Source organism: Loxodonta africana, chromosome 8 (assembly GCF_030014295.1).
Source record: "Loxodonta africana isolate mLoxAfr1 chromosome 8, mLoxAfr1.hap2, whole genome shotgun sequence".
In the NCBI taxonomy this organism is placed as follows: Eukaryota; Metazoa; Chordata; class Mammalia; order Proboscidea; family Elephantidae; genus Loxodonta; species Loxodonta africana.
The window spans coordinates 32,531,665-32,550,977 of record NC_087349.1 but is presented as its reverse complement, the minus strand read 5'-3'; the positions used below and the strand labels follow the sequence as shown (position 1 = coordinate 32,550,977).

Below are 19,313 nucleotides of genomic sequence, written 5' to 3'. Positions count from 1 at the left end.
ATCAAATATCTTCATGGACGTGATCACACCATCAGACGACTATCAAATCACTGAGGATCATGGCCCAGCCAAGTTGATGCACAACCTTAACCATTACAAAGTTGTAGTAGTGCTGCCAGTTACTCAAGACTTCCAATAATAGTAGACATATCTTGAAGAGACAATATAGGCCGAGGGAACTTAGTCACTTCTATCTGTGGCACTTCACCATGAAGCTTGTCTTATATAAAGAGTGATGGAATCCAGGACTACAAAGCAGCCCACGTCCTTCCTCACTGAGAAGTTTTTCAGTCTTATTTAGCAGTGTAGGTATGAAATTGTAAATTTCCAACTTCCGGAGTGTAGGCAGCATAAACTCTTAAAAAATACTTGATGTGTAGTACTAACTACGCTTTCTGAGAGATCACCCGAGACCAAGAGCAACAATTCAAAATCCTGTTGATATTTGTCTCGGTCATCAGTGTATCCCATAATGGTACCAAGGCTTTTGATCATAGCTTTTCATATCAAATCTGCCTTCCTTTAACATCTGTTGGAATTTGTAAAGAACCAAGGAAATACCAATAACCTTGGGAATGAAAGGCACCAGTGCATCTCAGGATTCAGCCACAAGTAGTTTTTTTAGGTTTTTGTGATTAAGCTGTCCCCAACACCGTGGGAAAAGTTTGACTTCTGCACACATTGGTTCACCCTGACACACAAATGCCACATGTGCCAGTTATCATTTGCCTTTGCTCATCATCTGGCCTCTTGATCAAATGGAAACATATGTAGAGAAGTTAATCTCTCTCTTCAGGTTCAGAACGTAAGCCTGCTCTACACACTGAGGGGGAGCAACTCCTCTCTGTTTGCCAGCAACACATCAGCAACCATGTGTGGCACGCAGTGTCCCAGCATTACATGAGGTTTTCATCTGTAATCCAACACATATCTCTGATCTTAAACCACTGTCTGTTGACATTGGACAAAAAGAAAATACTACTTGATGAAAAGCAGGGGCAATTTACTCTGGGGTTTATCAAAATGAACTGGGTTTTTGCTTGATGAAGAAGAAGATGGCATTCTCTTGGAGAAAGAATTTGATGCTGAAAGATGAGTATCTGTTTTTCTTCCTTGTTTGGCCTATTTAATCTGTACACTGTAGAGTCCCTCTGGGGAGACTGATACAAAGAAGGTTGAACAAAGTCACAAACTACTGGAATGGCATAGAGTTCAATTTTGAGGAAGTCCCTTCCACTTTCCAGTCTTCTGATTGGCTCCATCAAAGGCTATTTCTCACTAATAAGCTAGTTTTATCTTCTAATTTCTGTACTGGCAAGGAGTTCTCTGCCGACCGAGAAGTAGAGAAGACTGGAGAAAGATTCTAAAAAATTGGTTCAGGAGACTAATTTTTTACTCTTTGGTCACATCCACAAGATCTTTTGCAGTTACTTGATCGTTTCTGAAATCTCAGTAGAGTTGCAGTAAGTCTGGAGGTTTTGAAATGTTTAATCCTACATCATCCCATAATCTAAAATCTTGATTACTTTCATCTGAAAAGGTTATTGATTTATAAGATTGTAGTTACTCAGTAAAATCTCGTTTAAGAAGTTTAGAGCCCTCTTTTTAAGAGGTTTGACTGGCTCCTGAACTTCAGGACTCAGTTTGTAATTTTTTCATTCATTCCTGTAAAGGAACTTCATTTCCTACAGCCTTTGTCAGGTTGGTTCAGATTCTGCCCTTTTTTTTAATGTTGTAAGTGTAACTGTCAACCTTTTCCTCCTCTCCTTTCAAGTTCATTACGGAGTAGATAATCACACAGAAGACTGTCTGAAATAAGACTAAAGATCTCTGAAGAATCGTTCATGCCCTTTAAGTGTTTGGACTGTGTAACAGCTTATTTGCTGGCCTAAGCTAGATTTTAAACAACTGACCTGCTTGCTTCCTAGTACTCAATTATGTACCTTAAATTTAAGCTTCCCAGGTAAGCAAGGCCTTGTTTTAATTGCCTCACTAACACAACTGCAGCCCATCCTCCCTCATTGACATCATAGAGGCAGGATTTACAACATGTAGGAAAGTCACACAATACCAGGAATCAGGGCCCAGCCAATAGATAAATATTTGGGGGGGGGTGGTAATAATTCAGTCCATGACAGCTATATTCCTTGATTCTGGATAATCAGTAAATGGGAGTTTTTGTCCTTGCTTATAGATTTATTCAACATGTAGTGAATAACTGTCTATTTTAAGCGCAGAGTATAGGGTAGAGGCTACAGGAACCATGCCTTGAAGACAAATAGAATGTTTATTCATATTTTTTCAACAAATACTTGAGAGCCTGCTATGTGCCAGGCACCATTCTAAGCATTCACATTTGGAAGTATTTAGGCAAAAACCCATTGCTGTCTAGTCAGTTCCAACTCATGGCAACTCCATCTGTTACGGAGTAGGGTTATTCCATAGGGTTTTCATGGCTGTAAACTTTACAGGGAAGGAGCCCTGGTGGCGCAGTGGTTTGGTACTTAGTTGCTAACCAAAAGGTCGGGGTTTGAACCCACTAGCCGGTCCATGGGAGAAAGATGTGGCAGTCTGCTTCTGTGAAGATTTACAGCTTTAGAAATCCTGCGGGGCAGTTCTGCTCTGTCCTACAGGGGTGCTTTGAGTCAGAGTCAACTCGACAGCAGTGGGTTTGGTTTTGGGGTAACCTTTACAGAAGCAGACAGCCAGGCCTTCCTTGGTGCTGTTGGATGGGTTTGAACTGCCGGCATTTAGGTTAGTAGTCAAGCACAAACTGTTTGCACCACTTAAGGACCTCAGATATGGCAGTATATAGGGAAAAAAAAACTCTTCCTAATAGAAGAGATCTTGCATCGTAGTAGGAAGAAAAATCGTAGTGAATTATATAGTAATGAGAACTATAGAGGAAAATGAATCAGGGAAGGGGGAATTGGTTGTTGTGGGAGAGGGGGGAAAGGAAATGGGGGTGCTTTAAAAAAAGAAAGTGCTATCGCAGTTTAGAAGGGAGCTGGTGTTACTGTTTTTTATAAGGGGTATAACATTTAGAGAATGTGCCGTTAAGCTGAGCCTGAAAGGACCCCTACTTGATATGGGGAAAGGACATTCCCATGACAACATCATAATTAAGAAATGGAGTGTGCTTGGTATAGGTCGAAGGGGGATTGTGTCAGGCCTGTTTGTGATGTAAGGTAGTTTTTGACAAAGAGTAGGGGGGAGTAATTATAGTAGTACTGCCAGGAAGAGTAATCTGATGATGAGTAAGATTGATTGGAACAGAGAAATTGGAGGCAGAATTATAGCAGGCTGAGCAGAAACAGAGGCCTGCATGTTAGGGAAGTCACGGTGGGAATGATCACTAGGTGGTTATTGCCAGAGAGGTCATTTCGGAGGTTTCAAGAATGGATGGTTAGGAGAATGGTATTTTCCTTAATAGAGAAGAAACACGATGGGAAGAGCTGGTTTAGCAGGAAAGATAATTAGTCCACTTTTGAGCATCATCATACTGAGGTACTCGTAGATACTTAGCAAAATGGTACTAGGGCTCAAAGGAGTGATCAGGACTGAGGATAGAAAACTGGCACTTTGTTGAATAGAAGCCATAGTTGAAGCCAAGAGACTGCTTAGGCAAACATAGAAAACAGACAAGAATGCCTGTATTTAGATTTGTGGAAGAATAACAGTGACCCCAGAAGTTACTTAGGTTATCTAAGCAAATAACCTAGAGCAGTGGTTCTCAGTTCTTACTACCCAATAGAATCACCTGGGAAGCTTTAGGAAATTACCAATACCCAGGTCCTACCCCAGAGCAATTAAAATGGAATCTTTTGATGTCACTTTAAAATTTTGCCAGTTGATTGTTGTAACTAGGGTAAGAATTACCTGTTTGAAGGAATCCAGGCAAAGAAGAGAGTTGAAAAAAAAAAAAAATGGAGGTGGTAGGTAGTGGCAAAATATAGGTTATTTTACTTGGAGACTAGGCTGTCATCTTTGAGGAATAGTTGAGCAGATGGCAGACAGGAGATTACAAGAAATTAAGAACATGCAGTAAGAAAGTGGGGACCCCAGATGTGGCTCGGTCAACAAGATCACTGGTGCTACCGATGCTGCTTGTCTGAGGACCACACTTTTAGGAATACTGCTTGAACTTATTGAAAGGCCGTAGTATATGGGTTGGAATACTATTATAAATGCTCAGGATTCTTTCACAGAACTAATTATGTAATACTGGCTACCGTTTGGAGCCCCGATGGCGCAGTGGTTAATAGCTACGGCAAGCTATGGCTGCTAACCAAAAGGTCAGCAGTTTGAATCCACCAGCCGCTCCTTGGAAACTCTATGGGGTGGTTCTACTCTGTCCTTCAGGGTCGCTATGAGTCGGAATCAACTCAGTGGCAGTGGGTTTGGTCTGGGTTTGAGTCTGAGTACCATTTAGAGTTCCCAATAGTTACATTAGTGATTGTTTTATGCTATACCTGCCATACGTCTGTTGATATTTTATCTCTCACTTACCTTTGAACTAAAATCTCCTAAGATCCAGTCAAGTCTCATGTTAAGCCTTTTTTGAACTTAGATTTTTCTTTTCTTCTTCCTTTCTACATTTTTCACTAATTTGTGGCTTTATAAACACATAAAGACATCTGTTTTCATCATTGTACCTAAATGTATCTTGTTTCTTCACGCATACAGATTTTCTTGAATAATAATTTTTTCCATTTTAGTTTAAAAGAAAAAAATTGCTTGTAAGAAAATGGTTATCTTTAGGCAACTTTGCATTTTTAAGCGTTTTAAATATTTTATTCTGCATTCAGTCAGTGTGTTGTGATTATATTAAATGATTGAGATAGTAGTAAACTTAAGGTGTTTGGAGCCCTGGTGGTTCAGTAGTTAGGAGCTCTCTTGCTGACCAAAAAGTTGGCAGTTCAAATCCACCAGCCGCTCCTTGGAAAACCTATGGGGCAGTTCTGCCCTGCCCCATAAGGTCACTATGAGTCCGAATCAACTCGACCGCAATGGGTCTTGTTTGGGTTAAGCCATTTTCAGTAAAGCTTTGAAGTGGTATAAGTTTACATGTGTTTTGGTAAGTGTAGCAGAGGCCTATGCCATGGAACATTTATGTTTTCATTTCTGTTGTAGGTGCGTATAGCAGCAAAATTCATCACTCATGCCCCTCCAGGAGAATTTAATGAGGTGTTTAACGGTGAGTGTTAAATTTATAACGCCAAGGCTTGATATATCAAGTGTTCATTTAAAAAAAAAAAATTTACATAACCAAAATAATTGAGTTACGAGAACTGTACAGAAATGTACTTGCTGTATTACAATGAAAATTTTTGTCAGTCTGAATTTTGTAATGGCTGAAATAAAATGTACTTGTGAAATAAGTGATAATCGTGTTTGAACAAATTAACCCTCATAAAGTAATAAATACAATATTAGACATTGACTGTAGTCTCATTCCTGGAAAGTAGTATCTTTTTTGATAAGCTTTTATTTAAATGAAACTACAAGCACATACAGTAGATATTTCTTCAATGGAACATTTAAATTTAAAAAGACAAGAAATTTTTCATTTTAACATTTTTTAGAACTATGATATGTATTTTTGTCCTTCTTTTAAAGAAAAACCTGCTAGGTCAATCTGCACAGCCAAAAATGGGGAAGAAACGTTTCACCATGCTTAGAAGATGACAGAACATGTAAAAACAATTTGTTATTTAAATTATATCTAGTAAATCAGTTCACAGCATGTCTTTCTTGAAACCTCATTGGCAGGCGTTTTTATTATTAGTCACCTATAGACCAGAAATTTAAATAGTCTCTTGGTTGCTGTTTAACAGTAAATCCTCTTTGGCAGTAAGATTGATATAGTTGAAACAATTGCCAGGAAAATAGCCTGTAGTGATCTTTTAGAAAAATTGAAGCAGTTATGAGGATAAGTTAAGGAACCCTGGTGGTGCATTGGTTAATCGCTTGGCTGCTAACTGAAAGGTCAGTGGTTTGAGCCCACCAGCAGCTAGCCCCTCTGGAGAAAAGACCTGGCAGTCTCCTCTCATAAAGATTAATGCCGTCAAGTCAATTCTGACTCATAGTGACCCTATAGGACAGAGTAGAACTGCCCCATAGGGTTTCCAAGGCTGTAATTTTTATGGATGCAGACAGCCACATCCTTCTCCCAGTGAACGGCTGGTGGGTTCAAACCATTCATCTCTTGGTTAGCAGCTAAGTGCTTTATCCACTGCACCGCCGGAACTCCTTCCATAAAGATTACAGCCTGGGAGACCCTATGGGGCAGGTTCTACTCTATCATATAGGGTTGCTATGAGGTAAAATTGACTCAGTGGCACACAACGACTTCAAGGATAAGTTACCACAAATACTTTAAATGTGTATTTTTACTGCATATATATATTTGACCCTCGCCATGTCTTAAAATTGTTTCTACACAGGGCTCTTTGGTTTCATTTTTTTAAGATTTTACTCAATAGTAAACTATTTAAATATATTTTTAATATATATATTTTTAAAGAAGTTTAATCACTCGTTTTCATTCATAGTATTATAAAGGAACCTCAAAAAGATGAGGCAGAAATTGTATAAAGTTAAAACTACCCTTGAAAATCCCTTAAATCATCAGCAAACTGTAATAATACATGATATAGTACATAAAATTACATATGGTAGTTCTTATGCATTCTAAAATTACAAAATCTGAAAATTACAATAATTCTGCCTTTTAAGACTACTATAAAATCTCATTTTCACTGCTATTTCTGTTGATAATCTTGGCATCAGAATGATTCTGAGAGAAGCCATACAATTTCACTATTGAGAAGTCATAAAATCTTGCCAGTTCAGTGGTTCTCAAATGCTGTTTCCTAGACTGCCAAGTTAGAATTACTGAAACTTGTATTTCTGATCTTTCTCATAGACTGATGTGACACATTTGGTTTGGGACTCTGAAATCTATCCATCTATGTTTTTGAAGTCTCCCACTGTTCATCTAATCATTGTGATACTTAATCCTGACTTGGGACCCATTATTTTTCCCGTTTGGAACTGGAAAAGATACCCTGCCATGCAATACCGTTGTTTATTATTATGTTTAAAATACTGAAGATGAAAGAATAGTGTTTATCAAATAGATCCTCCTGGTTTGCTCTGTGGGATAGAAATAAGTGTGATTGTAAAGTTGTGCACTTTAGTAGGTATTTAGGCAGAAGATTCCATTGTTTAAAATCAGTTAATTTTGAGATAGTACCATTTTAGTCTCCTGCGTGTCTGTCAGTTTGTCGTACTGTGGGGGCTTGTGTGGTGCTGGAAGCTATGCCACCGGTATTCAGATACCAGCAGGGTCACCCATGGAGGACAGATTTTAGCCAAGCTTCCAGACTAAGACAGACTAGGAAGAAGGACCCGGCAGTCTACTTCTGAAAAGCATTAGCCAGTGAAAACCTTATGAATAGCAGTGGAACATTGTCTGATATAGTGCTGGAAGATGAGCCCCCCAGGTTGGAAGGCACTCAAAAGATGACTGGGGAAGAGCTGCCTCCTCAAAGTAGAGTCGACCTTAATGATGCGGATGGAGTAAAGCTTTCGGAACCTTCATTTGCTGATGTGGCATGACTCAAAATGAGAAGAAACAGCTGCAAACATCCATTAATAATCGGAACCTGGAATGTACGAAGTTTGAATCTAGGAAAATTGGAAATCGTCAAAAATGAAATGGAATGCATAAACATCGATATCTTAGGCATTAGTGAACTGAAATGGACTGGTATTGGCCATTTTGAATCAGACAATCATATAGTCTACTATGCTGGGAATGACAACCGGAAGAGGAATGGTGTTGCATTCATCTTCAAAAAGAATGTTTCAAGATCTATCCTGAAGTACAACGCTGTCAGTGATAGGATAATATCCATACGCCTACAAGGAAGACCAGTTAATATGACTGTTATTCAAATTTACGCACCAACCACTAGGGCCAAAGATGAAGAAATAGATTTTTATCAGCTGCTGCAGATCTGAAATTGATGGAACAGGCAATCAAGATGCATTGATAATTACTGGCGATTGGAACGCAAAAGTTGGAAACAAGGAAGAAGGATCAGTAGTTGGAAAATATGGCCTTGGTGATAGAAACAATACCGGAGATCGAATGATAGAATTTTGCAAGACCAATGACTTCTTCATTGCAAATACCTTCTGTCACCAACATACACGGCGACTATACACATGGATCTCGCCAGATGGAACACACAGAAATCAAATTGACTACATCTGTGGAAAGAGACAATGGAAAAGCTCAATATCATCAGTCAGAACAAGGCCAGGGGCTGACTGTGGAACAGACCACCAATTGCTCATATGCAAGTTCAAGCTGAAACTGAAGAAAATCAGAGCAAGTCCACGAGAGCCAAAATATGACCTTGAGTATATCCCACCTGAATTTAGAGACCATTTGAAGAACAGATTTGACGCATTGAACACTAGTGACCGAAGACCAGACGAGTTGTGGAATGACATCAAGGACATCATCCATGAAGAAAGCAAGAGGTCACTGAAAAGACAGGAAAGGAAAAAAAGACCAAGATGGATGTCAGAGGAGACTCTGAAACTTGCTCTTGAGCGTCGAGCAGCTAAAGCAAAAGGAAGAATTCATGAAGTAAAGAAACTGAACAGAAAATTTCAAAGGGCTTCTTGAGAAGAGAAAATCAAGTATTATAATGACATGTGCAAAGAGCTGGAAATAGAAAACCAAAAGGGAAGAACATGCTTGGCATTTCTCAAGCTGAACTGAAGAAAAAATTCAAGCCTCGAGTTGCAATAGTGAAGGATTCCATGGGAAAAATATTAAATGATGCAGGAAGCATCAAAAGAAGATGGAAGGAATACACAGAGTCATTATACCAAAAAGCATTAGTCGATATTCAACCATTTCAAGAGGTGGCATATGATCAGGAACCGATGGTACTGAAGGAAGAAGTCCAAGCTGCTCTGAAGACATTGGCGAAAAACAAGGCTCCAGGAATTGATGGAATATCAATTGAGATGTTTCAACAAACAGATACAGTGCTGGAGGTGCTCACTTGTCTATGCCAAGAAATATGGAAGACAGCTTCCTTGCCAACTGACTGGAAGAGATCCATATTTATGCCTATTCCCAAGAAAGGTAATCCAACCGAATGTGGAAATTATAGAGCAATATCATTAATATCACACGCAAGCAAAATTCTGCTGAAGATCATTCAAAAACGGCTGCAGCAGTATACCCACAGGGAACTGCCAGAAATTCAGGCCAGTTTCAGACGTGGAAGTGGAACCAGGGATATCATTGCTGATGTCAGATGGATCCTGGCTGAAAGCAGAGAACACCAGAAGGATGTTTACCTGTGTTTTATTGATTATGCAAAGGCATTGGACTGTGTGGATCATAACAAACTGTGGATAACACTGCGAAGAATGGGAATTCCAGAACACTTAATTGTGCTCACGAGGAACCTTTACATAGACCAAGAGGCAGTTGTTTGGACAGAACAAGGGGATACTGATTGGTTTAAAGTCAGGAAAGGTGTGCATCAGGGTTGTGTTCTTTCACCATACCTATTTAATCTGTATGCTGAACAAATAATCGGAGAAGCTGGACTATGTGAAGAAGAATGGGGCATCAGGATTGGAGGAAGGCTCATTAACAACCTGCATTACGCAGATGACACAACTTTACTTGCTTAAAGTGAAGACGACTTGAAGCACTTACTAATGAGGATCAAAGACCACAGCCCTCAGTATGGATTACACCTTAACGTAAAGAAAACAAAAATCCTCACAGCTGGACCAATGAACAACATCATGATAAACGGAGAAAAGATTGAAGTTGTCAAGGATTTCATTTTACTTGGATCCACAATCAATAGCCGTGGAAGCAGCAGTCAAGGAATCAAACGCATTGCATTTGGCAAATCTGCTGCAAAGGACCTCTTCAAAGTGTCGAAGAGCAAAAATGTCACTCTGAAGACTAAGGTGCGCCTGACCCAAGCCATGGTATTTTCAGTTGTGTCATATGCATGTGAAAGCTGGACAGTGAATAAGGAAGACCGAAGAAGAGTTGACGCCTTTGAATTGTGGTGTTGGCGAAGAATATTGAATATACCATGGACTGCCAAAAGATCGAACAAATCTGTCTTAGAGGAAGTACAACCAGAATGCTCCTTGGACGCAAGGATGGTGAGACTGTGTCTTACATACTTTGGACTTGTTGTCAGGAGGGATCAGTCCCTGGAGGACATCATGCTTGGCAGAGTACAGGGTCAGCGGGAAAGAGGAAGACCCTCAACGAGGTGGATTGACACAGTGGCTACCATAATGAGCTCAGGCATAACAACGGTTGTAAAGATGGCGCAGAACCGGGCAGTGCATAGGGTCTGTTGTGCATAGGGTCACTATGAGTCAGAACCGACTCGACAGCACCTAACAACAACACCATTTTAGTGATTTGCAAAAGAGATTGTTTTTAAATCAGGGACTATTGCTGAAAAGGGATAATGTGAATAGGCAAAATTTTTTTCTTTTGAAACAGATAGCTTTATTTTTATAAAAATGATCCATAGTCATTCTGAAAAATGTTTCCAGAATGCAGAAAAAAACCTAATGGGGAGAATGCTGACACCTTGAGGGGAATGAAACCAAGGCCATGAAACACTTTCTGTACAAACTATTGAATGGGATTCTAATTTGCTTTGTAAACTTTCAGCTAATGCACAATAGACAAAAATAACCTAAAGATTACACAGAATTCTACCACCTAGTTCGCCATTATTTGCATGAAGTGCTTCCAACACCTCTCAATTGAGACACAATACAGGTATGATAATACTGTCTATGCCAAATTTCTACCTCCTGTTTATTATATGATGGACATATTGCTATATTGATAACATTATTTCTAATGGTTGCCCAATTTTACACTGTATATAAGAACTGTAACCTTTTTATGTTATGTTTAATCAGTTCCTTAATGGGAGATGAAAGAAAAAACCAGACCCATTGCCATCAAGTCATTTGCGACTCCTAGCTACTCCGTGTGTGGCATAGTAGGAGTGCTCCATCAGTTTTTCTTGACTATAGCATTTGTAGAAGCAGATTGCCAGCCTTTTCTTCCACAGTGCCACTGGGTCGGTTTGAACCTCCAACCTTTAGGTTAGTAGTGGAGCACAAACCATTTGCACCACCAAGTGACGTTTAATGAGAGATAGGTTAATATAAGATTATAAGCAATCTTTGTGCGTATGATTTTTTGTATCTGGGCAGCAGTCATCTGAGGGTAAAAAGAAAGTGGCATTACCTACTCAAAAGGTCTGGATATTTTAACTTTTTTTTTTTTGCATATTGCTAAATTGCCATCAGAAAGATAATATATTACCATCAGCAATACATAAAAGTACTCATTCTTTTAGTCCTCCCCTCGTCACTCACTGACAGTTGGTTATTTGGAGGTATTTTAATCCTGAACATTTTAATGAGGAAAATGATTGTTTTTATTGCCTTTTTTTATTTGATGAGGTTTCAGGTCTTTTCATCTGCTTATTAGATTTTTGGTCAGTTCTATAAAAGAAATGCATTTGTGCAATTTGCTTATTTTTCTTTCAGTGTGGTTTTTATTGTCTTTTTCTTTGTAAGATCTATATTCACTGTCATATTGCAATTTAACTCTGTCTATAGTATTTTGGGAGCCCTTGGTTGCGTAGTGGTTAAGAGCTTGGCTGCTAAACTAAAAGGTGGGCAGTTGAATGCACCAGCTGCTCCTTGGAAACCCTATGGGGCAGTTCTGTTCTGTCCTATAGGGTCGCTGTGAGTTGGAATCAACTCAAGGACAATGGATTTGGTTTGGGTTTTTATAGTATTTTGGAAGTAGGCAGGAAATTAATAAAAATGACAGTATCGGTGAATTAATATGTCTTCAGTCAACCTTTGTAATAATTTAACATCTATGAATAAAAAATATTACCATACTCATAAACAAAATGAAGCAACTGTATATACTAGGAAAAATATATGTAGGCAATATGCATCCCATTAGATGTTAAAAGACATGACTCAACGATTTACTGAAAGAGGAATAATTAGAAAACATGTGTTTTAAAAATAACAAAATTCCTTATAAAGAAATGAAAATGTTTAAAAGTTATTGATTTTATTAAAATAATTAAAATTTAGAATATTAGCCAATATTTATATGATAATAACTAAAGGATTTTTTTCTATAAATGTTTGTTAAACAAGTAATTTTTTTTTTCATTTAATGGACTGTTTATATGAAGTCATTCAAATCATGAAGTAAAAACAGTAAAAACTTCAAAAGGCATTTACTGAAAAAGTTAGGGTTTTTAAATATACTTTATGGTAACAATTATGTAAAGTAACCAAGTGAGAGGAAATACACCAAGATTAGGATAGAATTTTGTTTGGTGAAATTATGGGTGATTTTTTCTTTTATATTTACAAAATGCTTTGATTTTCCAATAAAAAATGTTATTTTTAATGTCAAGTTTTAATGATAAATAGCCAAATGTCTACATAATAATTGAATCTAAAATTAGGGCAGAATTAGGAATCAACAACCAGTAACACCAAATCAGATAAGGCTGAGTTATTTGATTGGATAAAGTTATCCAACTTAATAAATTCATCTGTTGCTTGAACACAATCATCCTAAGGACAGAAAGAGCTACATCTAGAGTCTGTTTACAAGCTCTTTCTTTTCTGGACATCTTATCGCACCATCTTTCTGGCGTAGCTTATCTCCACTTTAGTACTCTGGAGATAACAGCCTGCCTCATCTACTGTGAAGGGTATGAAATAACATGATTTCATTCCCTCTCCTAGTTCTTAACCAAAATCTATTTTGTTTTTGTTGTTTATTTTTTAATGCAGTGGTGTGTGCTCATGTGTGTGTGGTTATTTTAGGCATCTGGGTGATATTTTGATGTTGCTTGCATTTGGGGGAGGTGGGTATTAATATAAAAAAAAAAATTTATATATAACCCAAATAATCAGCTTTTGTTGCATTCTTCAAACATAGAAAAATTTATACAGAAAACAAATAATTTTTTTTTTTTTTTGGTTATAGATGTTCGGTTACTGCTTAACAATGATAATCTTCTCAGGGAAGGAGCAGCCCAGTAAGTAGTGTATATAACATTAACATAACAAAAGTTACATAGGGGAGCAAATGTTTTCAAAGTGGTTTTTGAGCACTAATCTTTGAAACATATTTGCACATCAAGTTCAAATTATATAGTTATGTAAGCCTAGTATAATATTTTTGGTAACGGGGACATAGAGACACAACTATAATGAGAGATTCTCTATTCTGTGCATGTGTATTGTATGTGTTTGACAGTGACTTTATAGACTCTGTTAATGCTATTCTGACATTTGCAAAATTGGATGAAATTATTTTTTTAAAGCTTTGATTTTTGAAATTGTGATTGCTTTAACTTTTATGTAGATTTTACATTTTTGTTACATTTTTGACCCTAGTAGATTGATCTTTGAGGACTGGGAGTTTATTTATTCTTGAATACCAAACATAGTACCTCACACATGGTACTTAATTTAAATGTTTTCCGAATTTGTGAGTGATTCAAAGACTAGCCAAACCCATTGCCCTCCAGTCGGCTCTGACTCATAGCTACCCTGTAGGACAGAGTAGAACTGCCACATAGGGTTTCCAAGGCTGTAAATATTTATGGAAGCACACTGCCACATTTTTCTCTTGCCAAGACCTTATCCACCGGGCACCAGAGTTCCTTGATTCAAAGATCAGGCCGTTCTAAATCCTGACACATTGTCTTTGAACAAGCGACCACAGGTAAGACTTCCTACAACTATGTTAGGATTTCAGAGAAATAATTGATTCTCTCCCCACTCCTATCTCCTAAAATAAGGCCTGGGGTCTCATATTTTAGGCTAACCATTAGTTATTTGAACAGATTTTTGGTCCTTACGAAGAGTGTTTAGTATCCGTTCAGCCAGCTAATTTTCCTCCTAGTATATATGTATATACTACCCAGTATGCGAAATCCAAACTAACGGGGAAACAGGATTCTAATAGTGAATAATCGAATAAGGAAAATGATGAGGCTAAAGTGTGGGAAAAGCCAAACCAAACCTATTGCCATTGAGGCGATTCCAACTCAGAGCAATTCTATAGGACAGAGTAGATCTGCTCAGTTGGGTTTCCAAGGAGCAGCTGGTGGATTTAAACTGCTGACCTTTTAGTTAGCAGCCTGAGCACCTAACTACTCTGCCACCAGGGCTCCTGAAAGTGTTGGAAAGACGTGATGAAAAATGTAAGATATGACTTGGTGACTGATTAATAGTAAATGGTGTAGAAATCTAAATGTAGGAACCAGGTAGCCTAGAAATGGATGACTGGGCCACAGAACTCCACAGGGGCAGGGAAAGCATCATTTTCCCTTTATCTAGTGGAGTGTTGGGCATACGTAAGAGCTTAATAAATATTTGCATGGATGGTTGGGGGAGTGAGTGAGTGGATGCTGAGTAGGTGGGTAGGGTGAGTTTTCTGAACTGCAAGGGGCTTAGCAGTCATCTAGTCCAAACCCCTCTTTTTGTAGATGAGGTAAGTGGGGCCCATACTAGCTAATAACAGGGCTGGAACAAAATACAGATATTCTGACTCCTAGATTAGTGAGTACCAAGACTTTTGGTCCAGCATGGAACCAAATTACTATTTAACTATTTAAATTTACCACTTAATCATTGCTTTTACTGGAAGATGAATCCTAAATTATAAGTAATTTAGTTTACAAACATAACTTTTGAGATAAAGCTCATTTAAGGCCTAGTAACTGCCTAGCTATGTGGAAGCCATTCCTAGGAAAATGATAGTTTTAATGAATTAAAGTCAATAGTGAATAGCTCCTTCTTTCCATCTCGCCCTCCATGCACCTCTGTATTCATCCCCATCTTTTTTGAGCATGCGGTGTCAAGAATTTGACAGCTAGCAATTTATTTCTACCTTGTTTTTACATTTTCTAGTCCCCTGCTAACTCATCAGTAGCGCTTTGCTCAATCAAACATTTCTTTCTAGGAATGACTTAGTAGCTAATTAAATACCCGAAAATTCAGTGTCATTTGAAAAACTTCCAAATAGATTAAGGTTAGAGATGTTTTCCTAAGTTTTTAAATTCTCAGTATCTTCTGTTAAGTAAAAACATTTCCAGGTTGTACACTCAACAAAATACAATATGGTTTTTATGTAATTTTTTTCTATTAGGAAGATTTTTCCTACAAATATGTATTGATGTTATTATGTATTACCCATGTAAGAGTAGAGAGAGGCATTATTCTTGATCATTTCCTCCATGTATGACATGTGAGATCCATCTGGGGCAAATATTGCTTCCAGCAGCTGTATCTCAATATTTTTTAATCAGACTGTTAGCAGTTTTCACATGGATGTTTGTGATAGCCTGCCTGTTTTTCCTGACTGGTTGCTTCACTGCCCAATTCCTCATACACACTTTTGTTGTTGTTGTTGAGTGCTGTTGAGTCAGTTCCAAATCATAGCAATCGCCATGTGACAGAGTAGGGTTTTCTAGACGGTAATCTTTACAGAGGAAGATCTCCAGGTCTTTATCCCTCAGAGCCGCTGGGTTCAGACCACCAACTTCTTGGTTAGCAGCCTAGCACTTTGCACCACCAAAGCTCATTTCATGTATACACTACTGCCAAATTAATCTTCCTTAGAAATAGTTTTCCTTTCTCAACAACTTCTGTGGCTCTGCTTTGCTTCCTAAGTAAAATAATTATCCCATCATTCCGAGCCTTGCAATTTTTTTGAAAGCTAACTGAACACCTGATATATGCCAGGCATTGAACTTGATGCTTTCTCTGATGTTGTATGTAGCCTATGCCTCCATCTTAGTTTCCCAAATGTCTCATTCACCAAAACTGTGCTCCAGCCAACTGCAATATTTGTTATTTTTCTATGTGCTTTTTTGCCTATATGGTTCCCTCTAATTGAGATACACTTCCAGTTTTTCAAGCCATTTCTCAGTACCCCCTTCATTATGAAATCATCCCTGATTTTATTTTCTTCTTTTTTTGCTTCAACAGAATGTAATTCTTTTTTTATATTTTTCATGGTGCTTTATTAGTAATTCTCTTAGGTTAACTTTCTACTTTATTTTATAGCTATGTGTGTCCATTATTTCTTCCATTCACCTGTAAGCCCTTGGATCATGGGATGTGTCTGATTATTCTCTCTCTCACAGCACCTAATCTTGCCTGATATGTTGCATACTAAATATATCTTGAATAAATGGATATATAGGTGTATATCTTATAGATAGCTAACCTTTACTTTCTGGGTCCTGAATGAAAAGGACAGTTATACTTACTGATTTCATTTTATGTTGCAAAAAGATAGCCATAGCCATATAATATTTATAGCTAGTATAAGATCAATAATGGAGAATTATAAATTTTACTTACTTTGTCACGTGCAATGCAGGAGAGTTTTATCGACAGATGAATTGTTTGAATGTCATTTTTAAAAAAGCATTAAATGTGTATTTTAAGTAATTGACCTTTTTATTTTTTTAGTGCATTTGCACAGTATAACTTGGACCAGTTTACTCCAGTAAAAATTGAAGGTTATGAAGATCAGGTATGTTGCATGTAAATACAACATACATCTGGCTATGGTTTTTTTCATGTAAAATGACTAATGTCTCCTGGAAGAATTGTGAAGTGGTATTAAAAAAAGAAAATATTAAAAAGAGAAAAAAATTGTTCATTGTAGTCATAGCCACTGATAGGGATTGAATTGTGGTATTTCTGTTATAGCAGCACTAGATAACTAAGATAGAATTTGGTACTGGCAGAGTGGGGTGTTCCAACAGATACCTAAAATGTGGAAGCGGTTTTGGAATTGGGTAATGGGTAGAGGCTAGAAGAGTTTTAAGGTACCTAACAGTAAAAGCCTAGATTGCCTTGAAGAAACTATTGGTAGAATTATGGTTGTCAAAGGCAGTTCTGGCAAGGGCTCAGAAGGAAGCGAGGAGAGCTATAAAGTATCATCTTAGTGGGCACATAAGGCACCAGCAACAGAATGTTGCTACAAATGTGAACATTAAATATGCTCAGTTGAGGCTTTAAAAGAAAATAATGAACATGTGATCAGACATTGAAGGAAGAGTGATGTTTTTTAGGCAGTGGTGAAGAACTTGGCTGAATGTTTGGTGGAAGGTAGAACTTGTAAGTGATAAGCTTGGATATTTAGCTGGGGAGATTTCTTAGCAAGGTCTTAAAGAAGTCACATGGTTTCTCGTTAACACATGTAGTAAAATGTCAGAGGAAAGAGATGGACTTTAAAGTGAATTGTGCAAAATGAAAACAGAATTATTTCGAAAATTCTTTTGTACATAGTAAGGACACGTGTCCTAGAATGTTCACCAAGGACATGGCTGCACATCTTTTGTTAAAGAGATCAGGCCTGTGACTAATGGATCTAACCAACTACCACAGCAGAGAACCCATCAGCTTAGACTGAAGGGAACAGAGAAGGAACGAAAGAAAAGAATGCTGTCCCACCTGGAATTCTACAGGCAGGAAACAGGCTGAAGGAACTAAATTTTTTGTTCTGCAAGAAAAGGACCATCCCTGGAGCAGCTCAAAAATCGCAGAACTGTTAAAAGGAGCACAGGAAGCAGTGCTTTCTCAGCTTCAAAGGGTTGGGGCCATGATCTCCTGGATCCCAAAGGGGTGGGGCCGTAGCCTCCTAGGTTTCAAAGAGTCAGATATTCACCAACTTGGTTCCTTAGTGTGAGGCTACCATTAAGGTGTGCCAGGGGATGGGGCCGCCACCCAAAAGTGAGGGGCCAGGCTGCCATGCCCAAGGGCAGAAGAATGGGTCCTGCCAGAGCTGAAGGGGTGTGGTCTTCACTCAGATGGACTAGGAGAATGGTGCCACCTAAAGCTGGGGGAGCAGAGTTGCCATTCCAATGGGCCTAGGAGGTGGAGCGGAAGCCCAAGGCCGAGGGCAAGACCACTGTCCAGATGGTCTTAGAGAGCAGAGGGTTATTTTCAAGCCTTGAGAGCTAATGTAATTTGTTCTGCAGGGTTTTGGACTTGCTTGGTGCCTGTTATATCCCTTTCCCTCCACTTTCTCCCATTTGTAACGGGAAAGTCGACCTTGTGCCTGTTCTACCATTACACTTTGGAAGCAGACAACTTGTATTCTAGATTTCACAGGTTCACAGATGAAGAGGAATTTTGCCCCTGGAGGAAGTACGCCCACAGTTTCACCCGTATTTGATTTAGATGACCCAGAAGATGCGATTTTGGACTTGGAGTTGATTTAAGACTTTTGGGATGATGTGATGGGTGAATGTGTTTTGCATGTGGCAAAGACATGAATTTTGGGGGGCCAAAGGATAGCATCTTATGGGTTGAATTGTGTCCCCCCAAAATATGTGTTATGAATCTTAGCCTTTATACCTGTGGCTATAATCACGTTTGGGAATGGGTTGTCTTTGTTATGTTAATGAGACAGGATTAGTGTGGAGTGTAACTTGAGTCAGCCCCTTTGGGGTTAAAAGAGATTAAACAAGCAAGCAAGAGAAGCAGAGATAGAAGAGAGATGCTGAGCCGTGTGAAGATTGCCCAGGAGTAGAAGCTCAAAGAGATAAGGATCTTCCCCCAGAGCTGACAGAGAGAGAGAGCCTTCCTCTAGAGCCGGCACCCTGAGTTCAGATTTCTAGCCTCCTGAACTGTGAGAAAATAAATTTCTGATTGCTAAAGCCACCCACTTGTGGAATTTCTGTTATGGCAGCACCGGTAACCAAGACAGCCACTTATGGGAAAGTAATTGAAAGTTTAGTTGCTATTGTTGAGACCAATAATTTCTGTAAGCAGAAAGTTCCTTTTAGAAATACTCAGATATAGTTTAAGATTTTAGAAAATAATTGCTTTAAATCTACTTTCTTGTTTTTTATAGGAAAAAATATCAATCCTATATTAATCCAAAATCTAAAATATATGTTAGTAAGATTTATATCATAATTTGGTTGCTCTGGAATTCTTCAGTTCTTCATGTGAGTAACTTAGCATTTAGTAGTTATTAAAACTTTTCTTTCCAAAATGCAAGTTAGAACTTTGCTCAGCTAAGAAAAACCACAAAATGTCATTAGCATTGTGTTTTTGTTTTTGAGTTTTTGGTTTAGAGTTACTGATAATTGAATGGCGATTGTTTTAACTTATAATACGCTTTCACGAAGCACAATTTA

At 38.2% G+C, this 19,313-nt stretch overlaps 1 protein-coding gene and 1 pseudogene across 1 annotated transcript in view; one reads left to right on the top strand and one right to left on the bottom strand.

Moving 5' to 3' along the window:
* CAPZA2 (capping actin protein of muscle Z-line subunit alpha 2) overlaps window positions 1–19,313 on the top strand; it is a 46,538-nt gene that overhangs the window by 9,424 nt on the left and 17,801 nt on the right. Inside the window, exons 2-4 of the mRNA XM_023544660.2 lie at window positions 5,134–5,197; window positions 13,127–13,178; window positions 16,630–16,693. Coding sequence (XP_023400428.2) covers window positions 5,134–5,197; window positions 13,127–13,178; window positions 16,630–16,693 — 180 coding nt within the window. The remainder of the gene's footprint in view (window positions 1–5,133; window positions 5,198–13,126; window positions 13,179–16,629; window positions 16,694–19,313) is intronic.
* On the bottom strand, window positions 87–767 carry LOC135232275 (RAB11-binding protein RELCH-like; annotated as a pseudogene).